Source organism: Syngnathoides biaculeatus, chromosome 5 (assembly GCF_019802595.1).
Source record: "Syngnathoides biaculeatus isolate LvHL_M chromosome 5, ASM1980259v1, whole genome shotgun sequence".
Classification (NCBI taxonomy): Eukaryota; Metazoa; Chordata; class Actinopteri; order Syngnathiformes; family Syngnathidae; genus Syngnathoides; species Syngnathoides biaculeatus.
In genome coordinates this window covers 30,679,364-30,705,570 of record NC_084644.1, presented here as the reverse complement: position 1 = coordinate 30,705,570, position 26,207 = coordinate 30,679,364, and the positions used below count along the sequence as shown (strand labels likewise).

General features: G+C 41.5%; 1 protein-coding gene across 6 annotated transcripts in view; it reads left to right on the top strand.

The window, feature by feature from the left end:
* The window catches only part of grik5 (glutamate receptor, ionotropic, kainate 5), a 99,043-nt gene that overhangs the window by 56,954 nt on the left and 15,882 nt on the right, over positions 1-26,207 (top strand). For 5 of the 6 annotated variants that reach the window (XR_009795042.1, XM_061820028.1, XM_061820026.1 and 2 more), the window contains exons 6-15: positions 1,294-1,472; positions 3,250-3,303; positions 7,993-8,151; positions 8,619-8,771; positions 10,314-10,397; positions 12,674-12,778; positions 16,554-16,661; positions 22,762-22,965; positions 24,997-25,110; positions 26,048-26,157. Coding sequence is in view for 5 of the 6 variants with exons in the window: in XM_061820028.1 (XP_061676012.1) it covers positions 1,294-1,472; positions 3,250-3,303; positions 7,993-8,151; positions 8,619-8,771; positions 10,314-10,397; positions 12,674-12,778; positions 16,554-16,661; positions 22,762-22,965; positions 24,997-25,110; positions 26,048-26,157 (1,270 nt within the window). In the remaining variant the exon portion in view is untranslated. Of the gene's footprint in view, positions 1-131; positions 1,473-3,249; positions 3,304-7,992; positions 8,152-8,618; positions 8,772-10,313; positions 10,398-12,673; positions 12,779-16,553; positions 16,662-22,761; positions 22,966-24,996; positions 25,111-26,047; positions 26,158-26,207 lie in introns of those variants that run through there. The other variant, XM_061820027.1, reaches the window with a different exon arrangement.

The window sequence follows — 26,207 nt, the reverse complement described above, 5'->3', positions numbered from 1 at the left end:
ATAGTCAACGCTTCTGCAATACATGTTGTAGTAGCCACTTTTTCCATTCTCCCAAAAAATGATTAAATAAAATGCACGTTTTCGTATGCATTTCAAGTACTAATACGGGATGCAATAACTGAACTTCCATTTGGAAAATTAGAACTGTGTCATGGTTCAGACTTGAGCAAGGCAAGGCAAAATGGAGAGAACCCAAGTCCAGGAATCCAGGAGTCTCAAAAAGTATTTGATATCCCAAAAGGGCAAACTAAACAGAGTCCAACAATCAACGTAACAAAGAAGACCTTAAATAAACCTAAACCGGAAACAGGACATGACATGGCACAGAGAGACAATGGCATGGGCATGCACAAACATGACAACAATGGACCGATAAAAACTGTAAGACACTGAGAATGATGACACAATGAGGAATACCTGGACAAGTCACAAGTGCCAGGAGAGAGCTGATTGGTTGACACAAGCTAGAGAGTAAACGGGAACTGGTAGACATGACAAGATATGAAAGACATGGAACATGGGAAAACATGAAACCAAAACACACCATGAAAAACTACATTGAACAAAAACATGGGAATGTGAAGATACATAGACTGGTTTTAAGAGATACATTAGTGTGCATACAGTAGCTTTAAGATTTAAGGGCTCAGGTTCAGGAGCTGGAGTCACGTTGTCCACTTGGTGTACTGTATGTGTGAGTGTTTGGATGTGAGTTGTGGCATACAGCAGCGAGGTTTCTCATTTTATATGTGTGCGTGTGTGTGTATATTGTGAAGAAATGGCTGAAAAAGCATCGGCGACTGGCTTTCCTTCCCGGGCGTTACAGTACCACAAGTTCACTACTAATTCCTCCAAGCAAAAAAATCAAGCAAGCGACGGCGCATACAGTTGCTCAAATAACTTCAAAGTTAGTGCACTTGTAAGCCAAGATACCACCTAACTTACTACTAGCATCCCTGTTGTTCCCATTGTGACTACAAATCACTCCTGTTTCACATTGTGACAACAAGCAACAAAAAAATAAAACAATGAATCGTAGATCACGGTCTGAAATAAATACTTCACGAGGAATAAAATAGCGACTATTCTTCACAGCAGCTCACAAATAAGATTCTTGAGCCGACACAAACAATTACTTTTACTCAAAGCATAACTCAGCAGAGGTTTGAACACACATAAACCCTCAGCCCAGTGATGTATAACCAGTCCCTGCAAGGCAGCCACAAGTCTGCCTGGCGTGTGCTGATAGAGACATTGATATGCAGCCTGACACACCACGTCGCTCTGCCTCAGGCCTGCTGAGATTGGAGGAACTGGTGCGCCGCTTCCTCATCTCCCGCGAGACGCTGTCAGTCAGGATGCTGGATGACAACCTGGACCCGACCCCGCTGCTCAAGGAGATCCGCGACGACAAAGTCGCCACCATCATCATCGACGCCAACGCTTCAGTCTCCTACCTCATCCTAAAGAAGGTCAGAGATCACAGAAACTGGACATTATTGAGACTTTTTAATGCACGTTCTTTATCTATGCTTGGTTTTGACCTTCAATATATGACCGAGGGGGGGGGGGGGGATCATGCCACGTTGAACACATCGGTTGTCATGACACTACACTATCCAAGAGGAGAATAAGGGCTGCTGGAGGAAAGATGAGATTGCACAGTATGATAGTGCCTTTGCTATTTTTAGTCATGTGTCCTGTGGTTTAGCATTTGCAAATTTGATTTTTGTTTGGTTATTCGCTAAAGACTTTAGGCACTCAGGTCATGTCACAGCCCATCGGAACGGAGGTAGGACACAAATGCAGGAGTCGGGAGACGCAGGTGTAATTCGCAAAAAAACGTTAATTATTCCAAGGTCGGGGATTCGGCAGGCAGTCAGGTGTAGCAGCGGTAGTCGGGAAGTCGGGCGTAGAGAGCAGGTCAGCGGGCAAGCAGGAGTCGGTACACGGCAGAACGATCAAAGCAGGCAGGAGTATCAAGGGAGTCAGGCTTACGGGGTCGGCCGGAGAACGGGTGGTGGTCGGTACACACAGGTTGTCGATCAGACATACGGGAGTGCAGGACCGGGGCATGAGTTGCGACAATCTGGCGCCGGACCAGTCGTCTCCATGGTCCTATATACACCGGGGCCAATCAGCCAGGATGAGGCGCAGGTGTGCGGCTCCCAATCAGCGCGGCCACCCGCCCAGCCAGGGCTGGACCAGCAGGACCATGACAGGTCAAAACAAAAGTTTTGCTTTGTCCCGATCCTGTGTCATCTTTGTGGCAAATAGCTATGTTGAATTTAGGTGAGGAGCTTCACATAGTGTTATGGTGCCATCATATGACATTTTAGTGCCAGGGCACAATGTTAGTATGAGTTGAGGCGCTTTGTGTTGGGCTTTGCCACAATCTTGCAGCATCTTGGTGCCAATTAGTAATGTTAGTGAGTTGAAGAGTTTCATGTTGTGCTTCGTCCCAGTCTTGGTGCCAAGGAACTATGTTGAAATGCATTGAGGAGCTTCATGTAATGCTTTGCTGCTATCTTGTTGGCATCAAGGAACTGTCTTGATGGAAATTGAGATTCAACTGGTGCTAATTTGTCTTTTCACTCCCTCTGGGTTTACACATACTTTTGTGTTGATAGTGTAAGCACTTAGCCTGATTTAAGGTTTTTATTCGTGACATTTTATGCACAATTTTCAATGCATGTGGAATGGAATATCCTGTTGGTCTCCATATAGTGTGTCAAGCTAATCTGGTATACACAACAACACCGTGGAAGCAGTTTTACTTCTGTGTGTGTGTCTGTGTGTTTGTTTCCCCAGTAGGAATGCCAGAACCTCAAGTGATCTTATTATCCATAGAATAGTCAAACTTTATAATTCCCCACACAATTCCACAGGCTACAGGCTTCCTCCTGTAAGTCGACGGATGTCTATTTTTACCTTCCCAAGGCCCCCGCGGGGCATGTGTAAGGGACAATAATGACAACGGGACATGTTCGCGTGGCCGCACAAAGTTTCTGAGCGGGCATTGTTCGGGATCTCAATGAGGACTCACTCCGGGTGCACGGGAAATCCGTTTCGCCCCCAGGGTGCTGGATGTTTCTCATGATGTAAAATAATGATTAACGTACTCTCCGTACTCCTCATATCTCCTGTCGTGTCCCCCAGCATCAATTTGTTTTACCCCGGTCTGCGCTTTCTCCTCTTCTCACCCACCTGTCTTTTTGTGATTGTCTTTTTTTCCCATTTGTCCTGCAGGCGTCCGAGTTGGGGATGACGTCACCATTCTACAAGTACATCCTCACTACCATGGTAAGAGTGTGCAGCCTTTGTCACTCTCATGCATCCCGCCATTTTCTATTTCGCTTGTCCTTACGTGGCTCCCTTTTGGGAGAGTTGGAGCCTGTCCCAGCCTAAACCTGAGGCCAACTGAATCAATTTTTTCTACTATTTAATGCATAGGTCAAAATGAGTCTGTGACATGGCTTAAGCAAGACATCTCTGCACTTTGTCGACTGAATGTAAAAAGGCAGTAAACGGCATAAAGCTTTCAAAATGGGTGGCTCACAGCGTGATGCAGTTTTGTCAATTAATATTCAAGTACTGCGGCGTGGTGACCGACTTGTTAGCACATCTCCCTCACAGTTCTGAGGACCCGGGTTCAAATGGGGCCTCGCCTTTGCAGGGTTAGCATTTGCTCGCCATCATCCCGTGGGTTTTCTCTGGGTACTCAGATTTCCTCCCACATCCCAAAAACATGCACGGGATGAGAACGTTGCAGTCCTCAGTTTTGGAGCTATACTGTAGCGTAAAACAGTTTTTCATCATATCAGTATTCCTGATTTTTGGGCATGGCTAAAATGATGCTACGTGACATACTTTGGAGACTAGTATAGCCTCATCTCCTCCACTACGAAAGAACTAGCGCAATCGTAATGTGTCGTTAGCTAGCCCCACCCTGAAAATCCATCTTCCCTTCAGGTATTACGCTGGTGTAGCTGATTTAGCCGAAGCTGCCTCGTTGTTAGAGAGAGGGGGATTAAAAAAAAAAAAAAATCTGACTTGACAACCAGTGTCCGTAAAGGGACTTTGGGCTGGAATAGCCTATGTAGAGCGCCTTGTTATTGTGGTGGGATATATTCCAGCCATCGGAGGCTTTGAGCAGAGATATTTTTACTTTTTTTCATATTTTAGTACACCACTTATTTGTAGTCATAGAATATATATATATATATTATATATATATATATATTATATATATATATATATATAATATATATATAATTTTTATTTATTTTTTTTATTTTTAAGATGGCGTAGAATTTTTCGTGCCAGAGTAATTGTGGTTTCAGCACTTTCAAGACACAGCATTTGAGAGTGGAGAGATTTTGAATCCTCATGTTACATACTTGCTGAGTTTGCTTTTTTAAGCATTTAAATTTGGCAGGGTTGTTAGTCACACTCGTCTCCGTGCTGTGTCAAACATAACAAGCATTGATTTTAACTTTAAACTCAAGTGCAATAATTCCGAAGCGCAATATTCATATCAGTAATATTACCTCAAATCATGTTGCAAGTGCAATAACCCAAGTGTAATTTTGACATGTACTATACAATTACACATGGGTAATATTACCATCATGTTTTTTATATTCAGGATCGCTCAGTCGGGAATCCAAATTGTTTACAAGAGGATTGCTGATTGCTCTGAGCTGCACCATCTTACTTTATTGTATTGCATCCTCGACATTGTTTACCATCATTTAAATTGCTCATACTGCATTTTGGACATTATTTTATAATTTTTAATTTGCACATTATCTTTCTTTGTGTTTTCCCACCACAGAGTAGCATTCCAATTTCATTGCGCAGTCCAATCTCGAAAAAGGCTACTGCATTCTAACACTAACTATGACCCTTTACGAAGGTGCTTAAGAGACAGAGTGATGCAAAGCACGAAAGCAAAAAAGGGAGAGATGGGGGAAAGTGCAGAGGACGAGCAAAGTGATGCTGACGCCTCGCCCCCTTTTTTAGCATTTCGATTAATGTGTCACAGCCTTCGCTCCGCCGCCTGTTTTTATTCGTTCCCTCATCCGCCCTCCGTACGTGCCTCACATGCTATTGAGATGTTTACATGCAGTGCTGTGCAAAGTCCCCATTAAGATGCAAAGCTATGATAACAATGCGCTATGAAGCCTACAAAGATGAAATTCAAAAGGCAGATCGGTTACAGGTGCTGGTCAACCTCTAGATGCTGGTCACCCTTTCTTCATGTTAAGATCTGATCTAAGGTTGCTAAACTAATTGTTGTGAAAATGTATAAACAATGTTTTAAGGCAGATTTGAACCAATACTGTTGTTCTGATGAGTTGGAGTGTTCCATTAATGTAACAGCTACTCCAATTTTGAAATTTAAATTCCAGGTTGCGTGCCTTTATCCAGATTCTAAGCCACATTTATGGCGTCTAACCAGTCTTGTATAAAGTACTGGAAAGTGATACATGGGTAAAAGAAGTGCCTATAAACTTAAACCATACTACCTCATATTCCTAACCTTAATCATTAAAGGTAACATCTAACCCTAAAAAAAGAACAAATAAAAACTCGTAATCTGAAACATTAATTCCATCTCTAACTCCAAACCCTAAACCGAATCCTGAATCCTGCTGCACACGGGCATCACATTTGAACACGGTTGGACTGTCGTGGGATTACAATCTTGGAGCTGTAACGGTCGTTCAAAAATGACCATAAGATTTCATGACAAAAATATGTTTCAGGTACTAAGCAGTAGTCAGGCTGTACAAATACAATGTGTACAGTTTATAAATATTGTGCTTTACGTAATTAGCCAATCCATTTTCAGTCCTGCTAATTGAGAGAGTGCTGGTGTCTATTTTTATAATCATCCATTCATCCATTCATTCATCTTATTTTGCTTATCGGGAGGCAGGTCGCAGAGTCGGCACCTTTACGAGTAAACCTCAGCATCAATGTCAGCATTTTACAGTAATATTCAACTATACGTAAACGTACCTTTGGCTAGAAAGCATTGTATGGAGAGTCTGTTGCCAGATTGCAGGGGTCCATTCAGTGAATAGGGTGATCGACTCCCTCTCAAAATATTCACATTCTTTCTTTTATTCACGCATCTTCCCGCCTATTGTGCTTCCTTGACAATCGTACCATGTTTTTATAGTTCAACAAAATCCAATACGACACTGTATCTGGAGCTTCAGAACCCAATACAGTTCCAGTTTTACCACTGGAGTGTTTCATGCTCAATTGGTTTGTATGCAAGTGCGAGTCTCCAACTATCAATTTTTTCACAATGATCCACTTCAATGTGTGCAACGGGCCTTACTGCTTAGCCCATTAACTCAAATTCTTTTCGAGTAAACCCAACCTCTCATCCCTAACCACCGAATCTTAACCCAAACCCCTAAATGTAACTTCTAAATCTTAACCCAAATCTTGAACCATACTCCTGCCTCTGACCCTAAACTCAACACCTACTCGTAAATCCAACACTAATACTAATATTTACTTTAAGATCTTACATACCTGTCAACGTTTCGGAGCGCCATCCTGTATAAACTACAAAAAAAAATCCTTATAACATACCGAAGCAAATTATATGTCGAAATAACCGAGGGAAAAAACACGTTTTTCAATGATTTTTATTGTAGATTTCCATAATGATAATATCTGAACTTAATATCTAATTCTACTTAGTAGAATGATCAAAAAGATGGCTATTTTTCTCCAGGCTACAATACCTCAGATATTTGAAAGAGAGAGTCACCAAAGAGAATCAGTGATGGGAAAAGAAAAATGTTTTGAAAGATTACATATCCACTGAATGCTGATGATCAATTCCTTATTTTTAGTGAATAAGGAAGGAGCTGATCTGTATGAAAAGGCTAACAATAAACTATAGATGAACTCACTGGCATTAGCTATTGTTCCTATGAAGCCATTCTCAATCTTAGTAATTGGAACGTCTATCTTGACATACATATGACACCCTTGTGGTGAAAACATCATATTCAATTATATCATTGTCAGCTGGTATAAAAACACGGCCATGAGCTAGAACTAGCAAGAGAGCTACAATATCAGCTACAAAAATCCCATGTATTTGTAATGAGGCCCAGGCGGCTAACTAGCGAGCATGCACACTACATCAAATTAATTTCAGCCACAAATGATCAAAGTCAAGATAAAAAATGACACTCACTTTTTGTTGCAGTCAAGTAATATCCCCGTATAGCTCCTATCTCGATAGGTCAGCGTCACCAATAGCATATCGTTAATGATTTGATCGATTGTGACAGGTAGCCGAGATCCGGCCAGCAGCTCCTCGGCCGCAGCCTCCACGTTTCCCGTGGTGAGGTGTCCGTCTCGGCGGTGCTCGATCCGGGCCAAGGATTTACTGGAAAGTTACCCGAAATGAAAGTATTTTGCTAATCTAAATCAACATTTACTGCTGCGCTAAACATCATGCCTGCTGCGACAAAAATATTTGATGCAGGCTATGTTTGGAATTCCCCAGCTTTGGGTTTTCCCCACAATAGAGTCGACTAGCGCCATTCTGGGCAAAAGCAAATTTTCATAATCTGTATGATTTGTGATATACGGCCGTCTACGTAAGATTCACCACAAAATCCATATGAATTACGCCTAAACCGTACGGGTTGACAGGTGTGAGCTTAACTGTATTTGCCTGACTAATAGCAGAGTGACGAGGCCATTCAAATAGCAACCGGTGGTGGTCTAGCCTATAATAACGCAGTGCTAAGGAAGTGGAGTAAGCTACTGGAGCTGTTGTCTCACACTTGCTCCTCTCCTTCTCTCCTTGTTGTCAATCTTCTTGGAAGATTAAATGTTGTCAGAGCCTCACTTCCCCGCCACACTTCACTCTGCACTGTATTTTTCTCCTCCGCTGCGACGGCATCCGCTGTCAACACCATCACTTAAACTGTCGCTGGCTTCTCGTAGGACTTCCCACTCATGAGGCTGGATGACATCGTGGATGAGCAGTCCAACGTCGTGGGCTTCTCCATGTTCAACACCACCCATCCCTTCTATCTAGAGTTCATCCGCAGCCTCAACCTGTCATGGAACGAGGGCTGCGACCTGTCCTACCCGGGCCCAGCGGTCGGTCAATTTCTACAAAGTTTTTGCATTAAAGAAAAAAAAAATGATTCAGACGAAGTTCCAACTTTCGGTACCCCCACCCCCATCTCAGATCTACTTAGACACCTGTTCAATTTCTAAAATCAAGTTATGAACCATTAAACTCACAGACCACTCATTTCAAAATCACACACCTTAAACACTGTTGGTACACCCCTCCCACATTAAGAATGGAGGGGGAGGGGTGTGATCTTACTCCTTTTCCCTGGTTTATTTGGAACTGAAACCAGGAAAACCCAATATTAACCATTAAGGTCATTACGTTTCACAATGATGTAAATATGCTACGTAATGTCATTTACCCGTATGTAATGACTATTGACCCTATCCATCCTTCTTCCCCCCCGACGTCGTGCCTTTTCCTCTCCATCCTCCAATTCCCATCCCTCTTTTTTCCCTTTCCCGCACTCCCATTCTTGCTTCCGCAGCTGTCGTCGGCGCTGATGTTTGATGCGGTGCACGTGGTGGTGGGGGCGGTGAGGGAACTGAACCGCAGTCAAGAAATCGGAGTGAAGCCGCTCAGCTGCACCTCGCCTCAGATATGGCAACATGGGACCAGTCTTATGAACTACCTGCGCATGGTAGGAATGCCGCTGTGCTATGTGAACATGGATTGTCATAAATTGATTCATGTGGATCATGCCAAAGAGCACGTTCTCCTGGGATTTGATCAGTAGTAGAATGTGATATGAAACCTATCAACCTTTCTCAAAATGACCTGGCTACATCTTTGCTTCCCAACCTTACCCCAAATGTCCATGTCTACTGCACTTGTTCTCGACCTTTCGCATACTGACCCAAGTCGTTTTTTTAGTGGTTCCCAACCTTTTCCATAATGTGCCAATCTGTCTGTTGCACTGGTTCCTGATTTTTCTGAAAATGACCATATTCTAACATAGATGACTTTATCCCAACCTTTCCCAAAATGACCCCAACTCTATTCCCCGTCCTTTTGCAAAGTGACCCTCACCCCCAACGTCAGTTTCATTGGTCCTTAACCTTACCAAAATGACCCCATCTGTCTATTTCAGTGGTTCACAATCTTTCTCAAATGAACCCAGTCTGTCTGTTTTACTGCATCCACATCTTTCCCAAAATTCGTTCTTCAAAATCCCTTCCCAACCTTTTCCAAAACGACCTCGTCTGTCTATTTCATTGGTTCCTAACCTTACCAAAATGACCCTGTCTGCCCATTTTAGTGCTTCCCAACCTTTCCCAAATGACCCCGTCTGTCTATTTCATTGGTTTCCAACCTTTCCTAAAATGGCCCAATCTGTTTAATTCACTGCGTCTCAACCTTTCCCAATATCGCACCGTCTGTCCGTTTATTGTTTTTCAACCCCTCCCAAAATGAGCCTTTCTAAATACTTGCCTGGCTCCCAACGTATCCAAATTGATCCTGTCTGTGTAGTTTAGTGATTCCCAAAGTTTCCGAAAATTAAGTGATTACGTATTTTAGTGGTTCCTAACCTTATCTAAAATGCCACCATCTGTCTACTCCAGTTTTTCCCAACTGTGCGCAAAATGACCTTGTTTACATATGTAATTTGTTTTGAACGCTGACCAAAATTACCGTCAGTCTGTTCCAGTGTTTCTGCACTTTGCCCAAAATGGCCCTGACTTTTTATTTCACTGGTTCCCAACCGTTCCCATGCATCCTGGCCCCAGAATTTTTTTTCCCTCACATTCACTGCAAAATTGAATTTCACGATGATTATTTGACCAATTTTAGAAAAACAAAAGGGTACCAATAGTAATGATTGAATAAAAGGTTCATACTGGAGTAAAAAAAAACAGTTGATAACCAAAAAAGCAGCACATAAACAGTCTCTCGAGCAAATTACAGTGTAGAATCTCACAGTATGCTTTGGATGAGTAGCATTCAGTTGGACTCCAGATGGAAAATAGCACAACATTGCCTTTCTTTTATGTACTTTTGAGACTAGAATCCCAGTGAGCACGTTGCATCCTGTCATGATTAAGATGATTTGTGACCGCTTGTCACTGACTGGCCGATTAATGAAAATGAATGGCAGCTTCATTATCATCTTCATCTCATGTTGCATGTGGCCTTGGCCTTGTGTGTTTGTGTGTGTGTGTCTGTGTGTGTGAGAGATCGGCAGCGTGCTGCCAAAGCATCCGGGGTGCCATCCCTCATTGCCTCTCCCCCACCGGCCAGACATCTGTCCGTGTTAGTCAACATCACGGTGAGCTCCATCTTCAGCGTTCCTCATACATTTCCTGTACACTGGAGTTCATACACAGCAGGCGCGCCGCTCTATCTAATCTTGCAGTCTCTCCTCGTTGAATTGAACCAACCAATCCATGCCTATCCCCCTCCACCCCCTCCCTGCGTTCACTCTTTGCTTTTTCACTCTCAAAGGACAGGACAAAATATCGATACTCCATCATGATAATTCTTCCCGTGATAAGCTATCGATGTACTGGAGCCAAATATTGACGCTTGTATTAAGCTGCCATTACGAACACATTGCCTTGTTTACCCGAGTGAATTCAACACTGATAGTCATGGTGATGTCTGCATTTGCAGCTATTTGTCCTGTTTATCCAGAATGGAGAAAATATGAAATCATACAAGGGACAAAAAAAACAACAACATTTTTTCACATGCAGCATAGCAACTGAAATACAATTGTAGCTATCTCGCTAGCAGGTTGCTGCTGTAGATCAAGTTAAGTCACATTTGAGCTCTTGTTGCATTTAATTTGTGCCCCATGAAAAAACGTTCCAGGGGAATTGGATAAACCATGTCAAATAATTTACATTTCAGTTTAATATATTTTATTTTGTACATTTCAATTTTACTCAACTGAACATATATATATATATATGTATATATATATATATATATATATATATATACATATATATATATATTGGCGGCACATTGGCTCAGATGGTAAAGCGTTGGCCTCACAGTTCTCAGGTGCCAGGTTCAGTCCCGGACCCGCTGAGTGCGGCTGTTTGTCTTTATGTGCCCTGCGATTGGCTGGCAACCAGTTCAGGGTGTTCCCTGCCTCCTGCTCATTGACAGCTAGGATAGGCTCCATGACTACCCGCAACCCTCGTGAGGATAAGTGGTGAAGAAAATGGATGGATGATTATATATTTATTTTTATATGTTATAAAGTGGTGGCACGGTGGGTCAGCTGGTACAGCGTTGGCCTCACAGTTCTGAGGTCCCGGGTTCAATCCTGGACCCGCCTGTTTGGACTTTGCATGTTCTCCTCGTGCCTGCGTGGGTTTTCTCTGGGTACTCCGGTTTCCTCCCACATCCCAAAAACATACAACATTAATTGGACACACGAAATTTCCCCTCGGTGTGATTGTGAGTGCGACTGTTTGTCTCCATGTGCCCTGCGATTGGCTGGCAACCAGTTCAGGGTGTACCCTGCCTCCTGCCCATTGACAGCTGGGATAGGTTCCAGCACTCCTGTGACACTCATGAGGATAAACGGCTCAGAAAATGGATAGATGGATGTTACGAAGTCCCTCTTAGAATCTTTTTTTTTATTCAAGATTGACTTAATTTATATCAACACTTGTGAGGATAAGTAGGAGAGAATATGGATAGATGGATGGTTTTTTTTTTTTTTTGTTTTATGTATTTTCTTTTTTTATTTTCTTTTTTCTTGCATACAACAGTCACCCCAAAAAAAAGTCTAGGATTTTTGCAGTAAAATTATTTTAAAAGATTAAAATGACCATATTAGATGAAAATCAAGAGGAAAGGAATTTGAATAATATAATTTATGAAAATATATATTATGTAATTTGGGGCGTTCAATCATTTCTACGATGGTGGTCAAATGAAAAATGAAAAATATGACAGCAAATAGCTGCTTTTTATTAGACCTAACAAAAATATACAGTGTGTACATACATCCTTTTTCTTAGCCGCTTATCCTCACAACGGCCGCGAGTCCTGGAGCCTATCCCAGCTGTCAACAGGCAGGAGGCAGGGAACACCCTGAAGTGGTTGCCAGCCAATTGCAGGGCACATTGAGACAAACAGTCACACTCACAATCACACCTAGGGACAATTTAGAGTGTCCAATTAATGTTGCATGTTTTGGGGATGTGGGAGGAAACAGGACTGGCGGGAGAAAACCCAGGCAGGCGGTCCAGGATTGAACCCGGGACCTCAGAACTGAGAGGCCAATGCTTTTCCTGGTTGCATTAAATGTTTATCCACTTGTTAGGCAGAATTGGAGTACAATCAAGTACAATGCTCCAGTGATAAAAGGAAAACATATTAAGAAAAAGTGATTCACCATTTGTGGGCTCCTATCGTTGATTTCCATTCATTTTTCAATAAAATCAATGCTCTTTATTAAATATAAAATTGAAAAAGAGCACCCTCTTCCCATAATAGTGTACAGCATCTTGACTGGCTGAACGAATGAATGACATGAACTTGGTTTTTGTACCATTCGCTACATCACGGTCTTGTCTCTGCCAGGTGGAGTATGACGGCTTAACGGGCCACGTGGAGTTCAACAGCAAAGGTCAGAGGACCAACTACACCCTGAGGATCCTGGAGAAACACCGAGGAGGCCATAAAGAGGTCAGATTTCGACTGCTTTTTTTTTTCATCAGTTCACTGTGCCCCGCTGGCTTTTTGAAGGAATTTGCAGGTTACTTATTACAAAATTTATGTAGATTTTTATCAAAGGATACATAGAGCTAATAATAATGAAGACTAAAAATACATGTAGAAAAGTCAGTAAACCGGTTATAAATCTCGATGTTGGCTTTTTCCACAAGAAATAATCTTCAGTAATTTCTTCCAGGGTTTTTGGAAAAAGTTTAAGCAGAAAAAGCAACAAAAGTCCTTCAAGTGACATTTTAGCCAATTAGCAAACCATTTCAGCTGTTAGCTTTAACTTCACTTTGCTCCCAGTTAGCTTATAAGTCAAATTAGCAACAGTGCGCTAAGATAACAGCATAATGAAACATTAACATTTCAGCAATATCAGCGTGGCTGTTATAAGCTGTGGTAACAAACAAGTCACTAAACTACTAAATGTCAATTTAGCGAACAGCTGTCATGGCATTGTAGGAATTTTCTGGGTCTACTCATAATTTACATGCCTAACAAATACAGTATCATATCCCTACTAGAAAATTGTTCAGGGAACTGAATTTTCCAAACATTTCCTAGGACACCAGCCCAACCCACCTAGGATTGTTTGCCTTCCTGCCATGTTTCACCCAAAACGCACAGTGGGGGAAAAAAAAATAGCATTTTTGCAATTTAGCATCCCCCCTCCTTCTAATGAATTCTGTGGACAGTGCTGACTTGAAATATGAGTTTAATTTTTTCTGTGACGATCCTTGTTACCTAAAACACTCGTATCTATAATTATCGTTCCCTAGTATAATCAGTGGAAATGCCATTAATCTACCCCTGCCACTGAAAGAAACCAAAGATAATGAAAGAAATACAGACCTCTACACATTAAAATGTAAAAAAAAATAAATAAATCTTCAATTTCAAGGCACATTATGCTGCTTTTGCTGGTTTGTCCACCTTGGCAACCGGGTACAGTATAATACACTAGTACAGATATACTTCGTACAAAAACACATTCCTCAGTTATCCACAGGAGTATTATTTCTGCCTCGCAGACAATGAAAAATATAGGTCTGTGAGTTTTGTTATCTGTATTTGTGTTCGAGCATTTGTTCAAATACTCATTGCTTTAAGGTTCTAACAGTGTGACACCAATGATAATGGTTAGCCCATCTATGGCATTTCCCATTTTGTATGATCATTTGGCTAGGAGATTTTAAGGCAATGTTATTACAATGTGTAATTGTTTTTGTATTGTGTTTAGTAGCTAAAAATTGCAAGTTGGTCATCCAAAATCTAGTTTGTCTTTGAGGGACACTTGCACATAGCTAATAATGACCATAAAATACTCAAATGTCAGAATTCCTGAGTCTATTCGGTCATGGCTTCTTGAGACTTTTCGACTAATAATAAACTTGTCTCCTAAATGTCATGTTAGTAAGTGTGACTGGCTTCAGGGCTAGTGTTCCCAAATTTTGCAGGTGGCTCCTACCAGACAAAAATATCCACCAGGATGATCGCGCCTGTGAGATTTTGTGATATATTTAGACTAGGAATAATAACTGGGAGTAAAAGAAGCAATTTTAGGGTTCCCTTTGAACCAGCTCACTTGTCTGAACAAAGGGCCATTGCAGCGACTATTTCATTACATCCAGGCATTTTTTATCATGAAACTCTTTTGTAACAAATCCCAGCAGTTTCTTCATTTCACTAATGACTTTAGGGAGCGGAGCATGAGCTTGAGGTGCATTCAGGGCTGGGTAATAAATCAGAATAATCATTATCATCCCCTCTCTTACTTGTTGTTTATTTTTGTATTTTGTGTGTGTGCCTGTGTGTGTGTGTGTGTGTTCTTTATGGATAAAGCCCATGACCTTCAGTAAAAGTGTATTTTTTTATGCTTGAAATGTTGGTCAGGAGCCAAAAATGTATTTGTCAAGCCACTCTGCAGCGAACTGACCAGCCGTGTCCTTTCAAAGGCGGGATTAAATGAAGCCCTAGCGCACACCCGGGTGAGTGGCTCATTGACTGGAAGAGGCCACTCCCCCCCACCCCTACCCCCCGATAGAGCCGCTCATTTACAAGGCGCCCCCGCGTTTAGCGCCAAATGCCAGCCGATAAAACCGCGCTGTTCTTTAATTCGTCGTCTCAGTTGTTGTAATTAACGTTTTAGCTCGGCGCCGGGATAAAATGTCATTGGGATGGAGGAAAGGATTTATTTATTTCTTTTTTGCAGTTGATATATTGCAAAACGAAACAGGTTTGTTCACCGCCATTGCACCGCTGTAAAGCCTGTTAGATCGTAATGGCACACTTATGTACTTAAGTGACTTTAGTGTCACATAAAAGTGAAATATGAAGAAAGACGCTAGTGGAGAAAAATAGATTCCCACCCTCGAATTGATTTGTTTATAATGAAACAATGTGGCGCATGCTTGGCGGAGATCCCCAATGGGGTCAATTAAGGCAACGCGTGTGTACTCTGTATGACGGCTAATAAAGTGCTTCGCAGAGCACTGAAATAGCAACGATTGCCAAGGTCCTCTGTTTAATAGCCCAAGAGTCGTGTGCGACATCTCATGATGTTAAGGTTTCTACCAAATTTACACCATAGTTCACCTTTTATTTTCGAGACATTTACCTTGTTTACAAAAATGCTGTTGTTCCACATCGTACAGTTGTGGCAAGTCAGGGCCAACGAGACCTTCTCTTCTGGTTCCAAAGACTAGCAGAACCACTGGCCTCCATTCATAACCTAAATTCGTTCAATGAAAAAGCTATTAAATTATTGCCAACGGTCTATTATGTTATTTTGGAGGCCCTTGTATAGGCTGGAGTCATTCCAGTATGTGTATGTTGATTTTTTTGTCGAATCACACGTAACCTTCTATTGGTTTGGTAAATCATACATCTGAACTCCTGTTGTTGTTGGTTTCGTCCACTTTGATGGTTTCTATAATTCCAAACTACAGTTTGAAATGTACTTAAGTTTTATTTTCAATTCTATATAATACACATTTTGTTACCACAACACAACAACCCTATTTCATTAAAATATGTACTGCTTGGATTGGGAAAAAAAAAAATCATGCCACATTGCATGTTATTTCAGAGATAGATAGCTTTGGTCCATTTAAATGAGTGACAAAAAGGCCAAATTAGCTACTGATAATTCCCCCCCTACCCGCAAAAAATAATACATATATTTTTGATTGCTGGAAGCTGTTGGTTTATCATCTGGCACAAGATACGGCAGCCATAAATTATTTTGCCTAGAACATCAACCCGTTTTCTGAAATAAGTTCATGGATAGGTAATCTCTTCCTTTGCCGAATGTTTTGCCTTTGTCATTCAAGGATGGATTTATAGAGTAAAAGGTCATGAAAAGAATAAACACTCTAGCAAAGAGCGGATTCCCCACAAAATGTACTTAAGCACAGTACAGTAACTCACTATTTGTAATTTTTTTTTATTTTTCACGCCGCTGGCTGCAATTTTTGGAAAGGCCTATTTCTAAAATGTTAGCGTTCTGAGAGCACCACGCAGCTTTTTCACAACGATTCTGCACCTTAAATATGATTATCCTCTGTCTGGGATCTATTTGTGTTTGTGCCCCTTTATTTGTTTTGCATTCTTTGTGTAACATTGAGAATCTGGGTGTAACCTTCTAAAATTGGATCATACTTCTCCTGGGGTAACATCGTTTCGGTTGCGGAAGCTTGACGGACATTTTCTCTCCCCCCCCCCCCCCATTTCCTCTGATTAGATTGGGATCTGGTACTCCAACAACACCCTGGCGATGAACTCCACCAGCCTGGATATCAATGTGTCGGAGACGCTCGCCAACAAGACCCTCATTGTCACTACCATTCTGGTAACGTAACCAAACCACACAAGTCACAAAACTTTGGGCGCAGCAGCTCTATAGAGTTCACACTTTGTGTCTTTAGGGTCCTGCTTTCTTTCACCTATTGCTTGACTTGGTGTGACAGTATTGACACCATTGACCTGCCTCGCGACCGCGATCGACACATTGAGCGCCCTGACTTAGTGTATCCAATTTGACCAGAAATTTTGACTTGGAGTATTGAACAAAGGTTATCTACAAATATTTGGTTGTCACTATTTTTTATTAAATTTACATTTCAAATCCAGTTCCAAATGCAAGCTCACTTGTGTATATAGTTAGTATCAATATGATGAGGTTATTATACAATTACATAATTTTCATTCATAACAGTCTTCTGAGAGAAACCATAGCGTTGTCTCCCACGACAAAAATGTTTGACACTCCTGATATCCATACGAAAATCAAAATGTTTTGAGGAGGCCGTCCTATCACATGTAAATGAGTGACTTTTCACCGATGAGCCCATACCTGAATTCAGCTTTGATTAAAATGACATGTGGTGCTGTAACTACAGGGTTCCGAGGAAGCTACAACTAGTTTGGAGTATGGAGAAATATGCGAGTCCCCATCTGGACTACGTGCATTGCATTTGCAGCACTGATTGACCTTGGCGCTGAATTACACTTGTCACTTCGTGCAGCTCTGTCCATGTGGTAGAGGACCCACAAAAAACAAGTACTCACTGCCACCCATGTCGACAACAACAATATTTGAGTGTGTAATGCTTATAAAGCTGTTTGCGAGGACTAATCTGTGCTAAAACCACAGGTCTGCTTACCTTGTGAATTAGACCTGACATTTCGCATAGCTCGTTAGCTGGGCTTGAAAGTGGCTCTGGATCTTCACATAGTCCTGGCTGCCATTTAATGCACATAGCTCTATTACAGGGGTCATCAACTTGGTGCCCGTGGGCGCATGGTTTCCCACGAGGACCGCTTAAGGCGCCCGCGAGGCATGTTCTAAAAATAGCGCAGGTACAAATTGTTACGATTATTATTTTTATTTGTGCTTTAACTTTTGAATCTGACTTTGTTACTATGGAAATTAAAAAAAAAGTTGTCATATAATATAAAGTCATTATATATTTCTAAAGTATAAGGAGTTTTGTTATTTTGGAAGCTTGCCCCTAACAGGTCACGTAGCCCTTCATATGACAGCTGCTCACGAAGTAGCCCTCAGCCTCAAAAAGGTTGGTGACCCCCGCTCTATTATATTATGTAAATTAGTCCCACTCTTAAATCACAGCCATCAAAATTCACACACAAACATTTTTTGGATTGACTCGGTTGTGAAGAAAAAAAAAACTCCATAGCCAAACTATTTATCCATAATTTCCATCAATTCTGTCAATTTTTACATAATTTATCTGATGTAATTTGATTTGGTGGACATCTTTTCACTGCACCCTAAAACAAAAACATGTGTGCATTTTTTTAAAATCATGTTCATAACTGCTACTGTTTCTTTATTGTCCACCACTGTTGTATGTTATGACAGCCTCAGAAATGTCAGTTCAGCCAATTCAAAATACTACAAAATGTTAACACAGTAATTGAATAGAATGGAATGACGATATGTTCAGCACCGCAGTACACCCACATAGCAAGACACCCACCTAGTGTCAAGTAGAACGGATAGAAAAAGTCAAGAGCCCACACAAACGTGTAGCCTACTAGCTATCATTGTACAAGCAGGTGTCCTCCATGTATAGAAAATGTGGAAGTGTTTTTAGCTTACAAAAAAATGTACATACCGTTGGAAAGCCTCTGTATTTCCCTCAGAAACGATGGCCCATTCGTAAGTAACGTACTTGTTCGACGAGCAGCACAAATGCAAACGTGCCAAATCTTTGCTGCCTTTGCCAGCTTATTCTGCTGTTGCTATGGTCTTTCATTTGACGTTCTTGGATGCTTAAAGTGTTGTGATTACCAAGAAAGAAACTGATTTGCAATTAACAGTCATGAGTCTCAGTAGCGTGTATAAGAAGCATAAACAGCCACAGGAGCCAGATCAGAGAGTGTTGTGGGATGACAATCCACTCAAGGAGTTGTCGGAAGTTGACCGAAATACCCTTGTTGGTCACTTTAGTACACACAGAACACAAAAGCCAATCCTAGATGTGTTCCGGTGGGTTGGAACCAGGATTTCATTTCGTCTACTCACAAATCTGGAGGTAGTCTTTCACACAACTTTTGTTAAGTTGTTAAGTTTCTTGAAACTTTAGAGAATGGGATGTTTAAATTATTTTCACTGGCAAGGAAGAAACAAGACATATTGGCTATTTCCTGGTCAGGAGCGTCAGTAATGTGAAAGTACCACACACGGTTGTAACATAGGCTATTGTTCAAGACTGTGGTAACACAGACATGAAGTGGCATTCCACTCCCGGAGTGGTCACGAGTCGACCAACATGATTGAGTTGGTCACTCTACCGCTAAAAGCATTTCCAAGTTGATATCACAAAAATGAAATCAACGGCGTCTTCCCAGATGACAATGCTTTTGACCAACAGTGTTATGTTCATCAAACACTACCTCCACAACTTGAGAGTAGAAATGACACGCGGCATGACAATGTTCATCTGACATCAGCGAGTTCCTCCATAATTTGCAATTAGAACAAATGGAAAAGTTCTTGCCTTGATGCTATTAAACCCATCCTCCCACTCCCTTCAAATGGTTCCTAGAATACAATGCAAAATTATTCCTTCTTTATGGCTGTTAAAACTCCATTCATGCAACGCAGCAAAAAAAGAATTGTCTAACAAATTTGCAAGGGCACATACTCAGTTGTTGATTATGAATGGTGCATTGTACTGTAATAAAGCGAAATAATCTTCCCTAATTTGAAGTGGCGATGCATTAAAACATGTCTTGTTGCTGTATTAAACAAAATACTCCCTGGAACGCTTTGACTTGCACTTGTGATGCGAAGCAGACATAGTGCTTTGATAGGGTATTTTGTAAGGTGCTTACGAAGCACTGTGATCACTGTAACCACGCTTGCAACTCCTCTCGCTGGGGAGCCTCGATTTTGACGGGATGCAGCTACCCCTGTGACGTTTGCCACTGCAGTGTGCGTCCTCTACGGACTGCGTTTGTTTCTCCGGCAGCGCTCGTTCAGATGAGTTTCGAGCATTCCCAGGGGTACCTCTTCCCCACAATGTTGAGTGCAAAGTAGGCTGCGTGCTGGGAATCCATCCATCAATTTTGCCCTCTGCTTATCCTCACTATGGTCTTGGGCATGCTGCAGTCTATTCAAGATGACTCTGGGCGAACGGCGGGGACACCCGGAACTGGTCGCTCGTAAATCGCAGGGCACATACACTTCAGGCAAACAACCACTCACACTCAAATTCACATCTCTGGGCAATTTAGAGTTTTCAAATAACCTACCATGCATGTTTTGGGAATGTTGGTGTTGTGAAAACTGGAATACCCAGGTAAAACCCATACAAGCATGGAGAGAACAAACTCCACACAGGCGGGGGCAGATTTGAACCCGGGTCCTTTGATTTGTGAGGCAGACGTACTAAGCAGTCAATGACTGCGCCAATCATGCTGAGAATGTTGTACTGATAAAACATTTAAAAACACTCATTTAATTAAAACAATGCTAGCATTTTGTCCTTGCTATCCGTCATGTTCTCACACAGCTTGTCCTCCAACTGTGGAAACGCTTATTTTGAAAACTGAAGGTCTACCTTTTTGGAATGCACCCTTTTTTTTAGTTTGGACTTGTATCTACAGCCAGAATGAATCAGCCATTTCATTTTCTTTCCTTTTAAAAAAAAAAAAAAACAAAGGCTAATTGGCTATTGGAGTTGAGTCGGCTCGGGGGATCTCATGGGAAAGAGAGACCCGGCAAGCACCAGGCATAACATGCAAATGCACAACGCATCATCAGATTAATTGGCCCTACATCCTTAAAACTTTTGTTGGGGGTAACTGGAGGACTGCTCAGCAATATTCACCACAACAATAGGGACAGGGCCACAAAAGCTATTTCAAAAATGCTGCCTTCACAAAACTAGATACAAACACTCTATGATGGCAGTGAATCCAACTCACTTCACAACAAGTCGTGAGCAATCATTCCAAAAGGAAGCTTCAAGCTATGTGTCGGGACTCCCAGTTGAAGTTTGCTATCACATTCAACAAACAGAGAAAAATATTTAAAACAACGTAACTTTGCTTTCAGTGCATCCTTTTAGCTTCATCCTGACAAACAATGCCAAATGCCATCAACAGGCTAACGTATAGCGTCAGTGATGTTGTATTGTAACTCTTTGAGTAATGGATATTGGATGGATAAACACAAACACCACTTTTTGTGATATCCACAACACAAGTAGATTGATCATTATGAGAATAAAGTTGAACTATGAGAAGAATAAATTCATAACATAAGGAGGAAAAAGTCTTTCGCAATGACTAGCCTTTCAGAATATTCGACTGTGCATGATTTATTAATTCCACCCAGCTTGACAGTACCACAAGCAACACAAGCCTTGAAAATAACTTTTGGGGGCAGGGGGAGGGGTCAGATATACAACAAAAATGTGTGATTTTTGTATTTGGCAGAGACAGTAATGCGATATGTGAGCTTCCACACGCTCTCTTCTCTGTCTCTCAGGAGGATTACACAAAACTGTTCCCAAGTGGGAGTCTAACAGAGAGATAACCTGCCAAGAAACCTGCAGTCATTCAAAACAAGAGGGGTGGGGGGGTGGGGGTGGGGGGGGCAAGCCTAAAGGAGTTTGACGTGATGAGACACAGGCGACACTCAACAGAGAATTCGTGTGCAACTATAAAAGTTGCAACCTTTCCCATTTTATTTTAGTCTGGGAATCAAATATACATAAACTAACATTGATTTGACTTCATTCTGCATACAATCTGACAAACTGCACAAGTGTGGGACCTGTCAGACATGGTACTAGTGGTGTGGTGAGTACAGCTGTGAGGGAGTTTGAGATAAAAGGCAATATCAGTAACTGCAAAGAAAGAGCGCTAAACGGTCATGTGGTACATTGTATCCTGTAGCTGCAAATTCTGAGACCCAATAGAAGAGCCGGTACCCCGTTTTCAAGCAGAACGTTTTTTAAGTGTAATTGCCTCAGTTGATAAATAATGTCATGGGAATCAGCAGAGCAGGCTGCTCCGTGTAATTAGATAAGTCTTGGTGAAGCAGCATGTGGCTTGCTATATTAAACATGATCTCACATATGTTGACAGTGTTCTCCCTCAACGACTTCAAAGAACAAAAGTTCACGAACCTATGCATATTTTGGGCAGATGGGAACTGGACTTAGTTTATTTCTGACAACTGTTATTGCGAACATGTCCATTCTGGTGCGGGTGAAATTTTTTTTTTAACATTTTTGTGAGTGTGCCAGGTTTGGTTTGGAGTAGATAACCCAATTGACAAACTATTATATGAGCCTTCATGTTGGGGGGATAAACATCATATTTGACAACAATTCTGTGGGGACGCCATTAATGTTGACAGTACTGTTATATATTGTCTGTCTACGTGTCCATGTCCATTGTCCAAGCTGCTTATCCTCACAAGGGTGTCGCAGGTGTGCCGGAGCCTATCCCAGCTAACATTGGGCAAACAGCGGAATACACTATGAACTGGTCGTCAATGTTGTTTAGATATCCTTGATAATAGCACAACGTAAATCCTAATCATTGCTTATAGTGTAAGACCGTGTAATAAAATCTTTATGTGGTTGTTTAAAATATCCAATATTTAATCATCTTCGTTTTATGTTTTGTTTGAGAGGAAACTTGAAATGGGTGTGACAAACAGTTTGAAGCCTCGTTTTTGAAGAGTATTTACCAAGAAAAACTGCTTGTTGTGGAATGAAATGAGTCAATTCTACCATATATCAAAATTGCTCTTGAAAGCCAAAGCAAAAAAAAAATCGTCTGAATAACTTGTATCTTTGAAATAACTCATAAATCAGGTCAGTCATGTGTCAAGGCACGACTGGATTTGCCATGTGACAGTTGCACGTGACCCCTTAATGTTTGCCTGCCTGTTGATTTATATTCAGGAAAACCCGTACGTGATGCGCAAGGACAACTACCAGGACTTCCAAGGCAACGACCAGTACGAGGGCTTCTGCGTCGACATGCTGAGGGAGCTGGCGGACATTCTGAAGTTTTCATTCAAGATCAAGTTGGTGGACGACGGGCTGTACGGTGCTCCCGAGCCCAACGGCTCCTGGACGGGCATGGTCGGAGAGCTTATCAATAGGGTGAGTCCGCCAAACAAATCTACGCAACCTCTAAACACAATGTTCAGCTTCGACTTGGATTTCAAAATTTTACAATGCCCAGCCGCTGTCTGGCTATAAATAATGCAGTGCAACTAGCTATAAATTTTAGGAGCAGCTTCATTGTTATGCAGTGCAGCTAGTGGAGACTTGCAGGAAACTGGCTAACAAACACAAACGTGTCTGTGCTCGAACTGTCAAGCAAAGTTTTGAAATAAGTGTAACACCATAACTAGACGGGGCAGTGAACATCTTGTGGAACACGCTGTATCTCATCATTGATTGCCCATAGTTAGCTGAAATGGACAGATATATATTAATACACAATTATTTATATTATTATTAATATATATTACATACTATTAATTGTTTGATAGTGTCATTTGAAATTGTTAACCAAAATATTGAATAAAATATTATCTGCATTACTATTGAAATAATTCATTCTCAATTTACATTATTTTAATGTAATTACAGTTAGTAATTTACAGTAATTACAGTCAGTACAGTTAAGTATCAACTAATTTTCATAAAGTTAATGTTAAATACATATATAAAATTATTTTTACTATTTAAGCAACCCATCCTCATTTTGAATTCCATTGTGTGGCTTTTGTGTCCTTTGTCATTCATTGTTCATGTCGATGTTATGACGATTACAAAGAAGTAGTAGGATGGGCACAAATATGGAAAGTAAGGTATATAAGAATATAATTGTAATTTTGTATTATAATTTCACTTTTTAAAGAAAGTAGTAGGGTGGCACAAATGTGGAAAAAAGGCATATAAGAATATAATTGCGATTTTGTATTATAATTTCACTGATTTAAACATGTATTTAATCAAATGTTAAGTGTGTGTGTAGGAATATTTATGTTGAGAAATCATTACATTAAATTATATATTTATATTATATATGTTCATGTCAATGTAATTGATGATGATTACAAAGAAATAGTGGGGGGGGGCGCAAATGTGGAAAAAGGGTATATAAGAATATAGTTGTGCTTTTGTATTATTATTTCACTTATTTAATGTATTGCATGTACATTGTCAGTGGGACGGATTAGAGAACAGAGTGGGCTGCATATGGCCCGTGGGCCTTACTTTACCTTATGCTGTTAAAAAAAAAAAAAAAATCGCACTTGGAAACCTAAACGGTCCTGTCTCTGAATGTTTCACAGCATAGGTTCAATCATTCCCCCCTCCGCCCACTGTTTGCATAAGGAGTTGAATACACACTTGGATGCAAAAAAGCATTCACACAGATACACACACGCACACACACACACACACGCACCAAGTGAAACCCGAGTGTGCTGTTACTTCTCATTTCCTCAACGGGGGGTCTTATCTGGTGCAGACGCTGACTTGATAGTTCCTTCTAAGCGGGAGCTTACATGGCCCAAAATTGCCCATGTCGTCCCCTTTTTACGTTCCGTCCAGGCCTTGGGTGCATGTGACAGCCATGTTTTGGTGGGTGCTAAGCGAAACTAATGAGACCCCACCCCCCACCCCCTTTGCTCTGCTTAATCACCACACGCTACACTTCAATTATTAGATTGGTCCCCTTGTGGAGTCTGCCCCTCTGCACACTCTGCCTCCCAACTCCCCCTCCCACCAACCACCACCACGATTGCATGATCACTCGGCTCTAATTAGCAGTCCATGTTCATCAATTAGCTTCTAATGGAGAATATGAAGGAAGGGGGGCGGGGGCAGGCATGCAAGAGGAGGGGGGTTTACACAGGTGGAAAGACCTGCCAAGTCTGTGCTTCGCCACAATTAGCCTCATTTATTTGATGGATAGAATTGGGAGGGGGAAGAATTTATTTGTATGTTTTTGGTTTTCTTTTCAAGTGCATTTCAGCTCTCGCTGTGCCACTACGCCGCTACAATCGAGAGCGCGCTACTCTATTTTGTGTTGCTTTTATTTGTGTTCTTCTTTTCATCTCCTCCACCCGCTGCTCACCATCCTCCGTTTTTGTAACTTATAACAATCGGTTCCCGCAGAAAGCCGACCTGGCCGTGGCGGGCTTCACCATCACGTCGGAGCGGGAAAAAGTCATCGACTTCTCCAAGCCCTTCATGACCCTGGGGATCAGCATCCTGTACAGGGTTCATCTGGTAAGGATGTTTTCAAGGGCACATTCCGTCCTGGATTTCATTTAGTCTTTTTTTTTTTTTTGTCTTTTGAAAGATTACAGGCCATGACAGAACAAAAGACCTTGCTTTTAAAACAGTGCACAGAACACAGATCACGGTTTTATACGGATCAGGTTCAGACTTCCTGTTTTGGAAGCATTACTTGAAAGCTCAACACGGGTCAAAATTGGCGTCTCTTCAGTCAGTATGAACTACGTCACGACATTTTTTCATCAGAAATTATTGGAGGGACACCCCCGTAAGAAACGTTGTGGTCTTTTTATACCATGCAGTTCTGGCAATTTGGTCAAGAATTGCATCGTGTGGCTTTTGTGTCCTTTGTCGTTAAATGTGTGTGTAAAACATGTCGATGTTATGACGAAGTAGTGTGGGGGGGCACAAATGTGGGGAAAAAAAGGCATATGTGAATATAATTGTGATATTGTGAATTTGAGAAAAATCTCAATTTACACCGTTTTCCTTGCAGTATATTCTAGTAAAAGCATATGTTTGTATATTGAGAAGACAATCTGACTTTATTCTCATTGAATTGATGTTCATTCTTATAATACGAATAGGATTTTAGTTGCATTTTTATGACCTTATGATGGTGGTAATTTATTCTTATTTGACCAAGTGTCACACAATGAGTTCTTTTGATTCACGACTTCATTCTAGTGCTAGTAAAATCTGTCCTAAAAAGCCACATGCTATGCAACGTGCTGACTTTGCAGATTTACATTGCTAATGAGTTTTTTGGCAATAGCTAGTGTGAAACGGAGGACGTATGGATGGAAGCGTAAGACGCAGTTATGCTCCGCTGTGCCGCACGCTGGGAGTTTCCTCCCAAACTGCTGAGACGTGACCTCTTTTTGCACCTTCCCTTCTGTCTAACGCTGATCCATTTCCTCCATTTCAGGGTCGAAAGCCGGGGTACTTCTCCTTCCTGGACCCTTTCTCGCCGGCCGTCTGGCTCTTCATGCTGCTCGCCTACCTGGCTGTGAGCTGCGTGCTCTTCCTGGCCGCAAGGTCACTGACTGCATTACTTTAGCGCGGGTCACTCGCTTGTGCATTTGCCC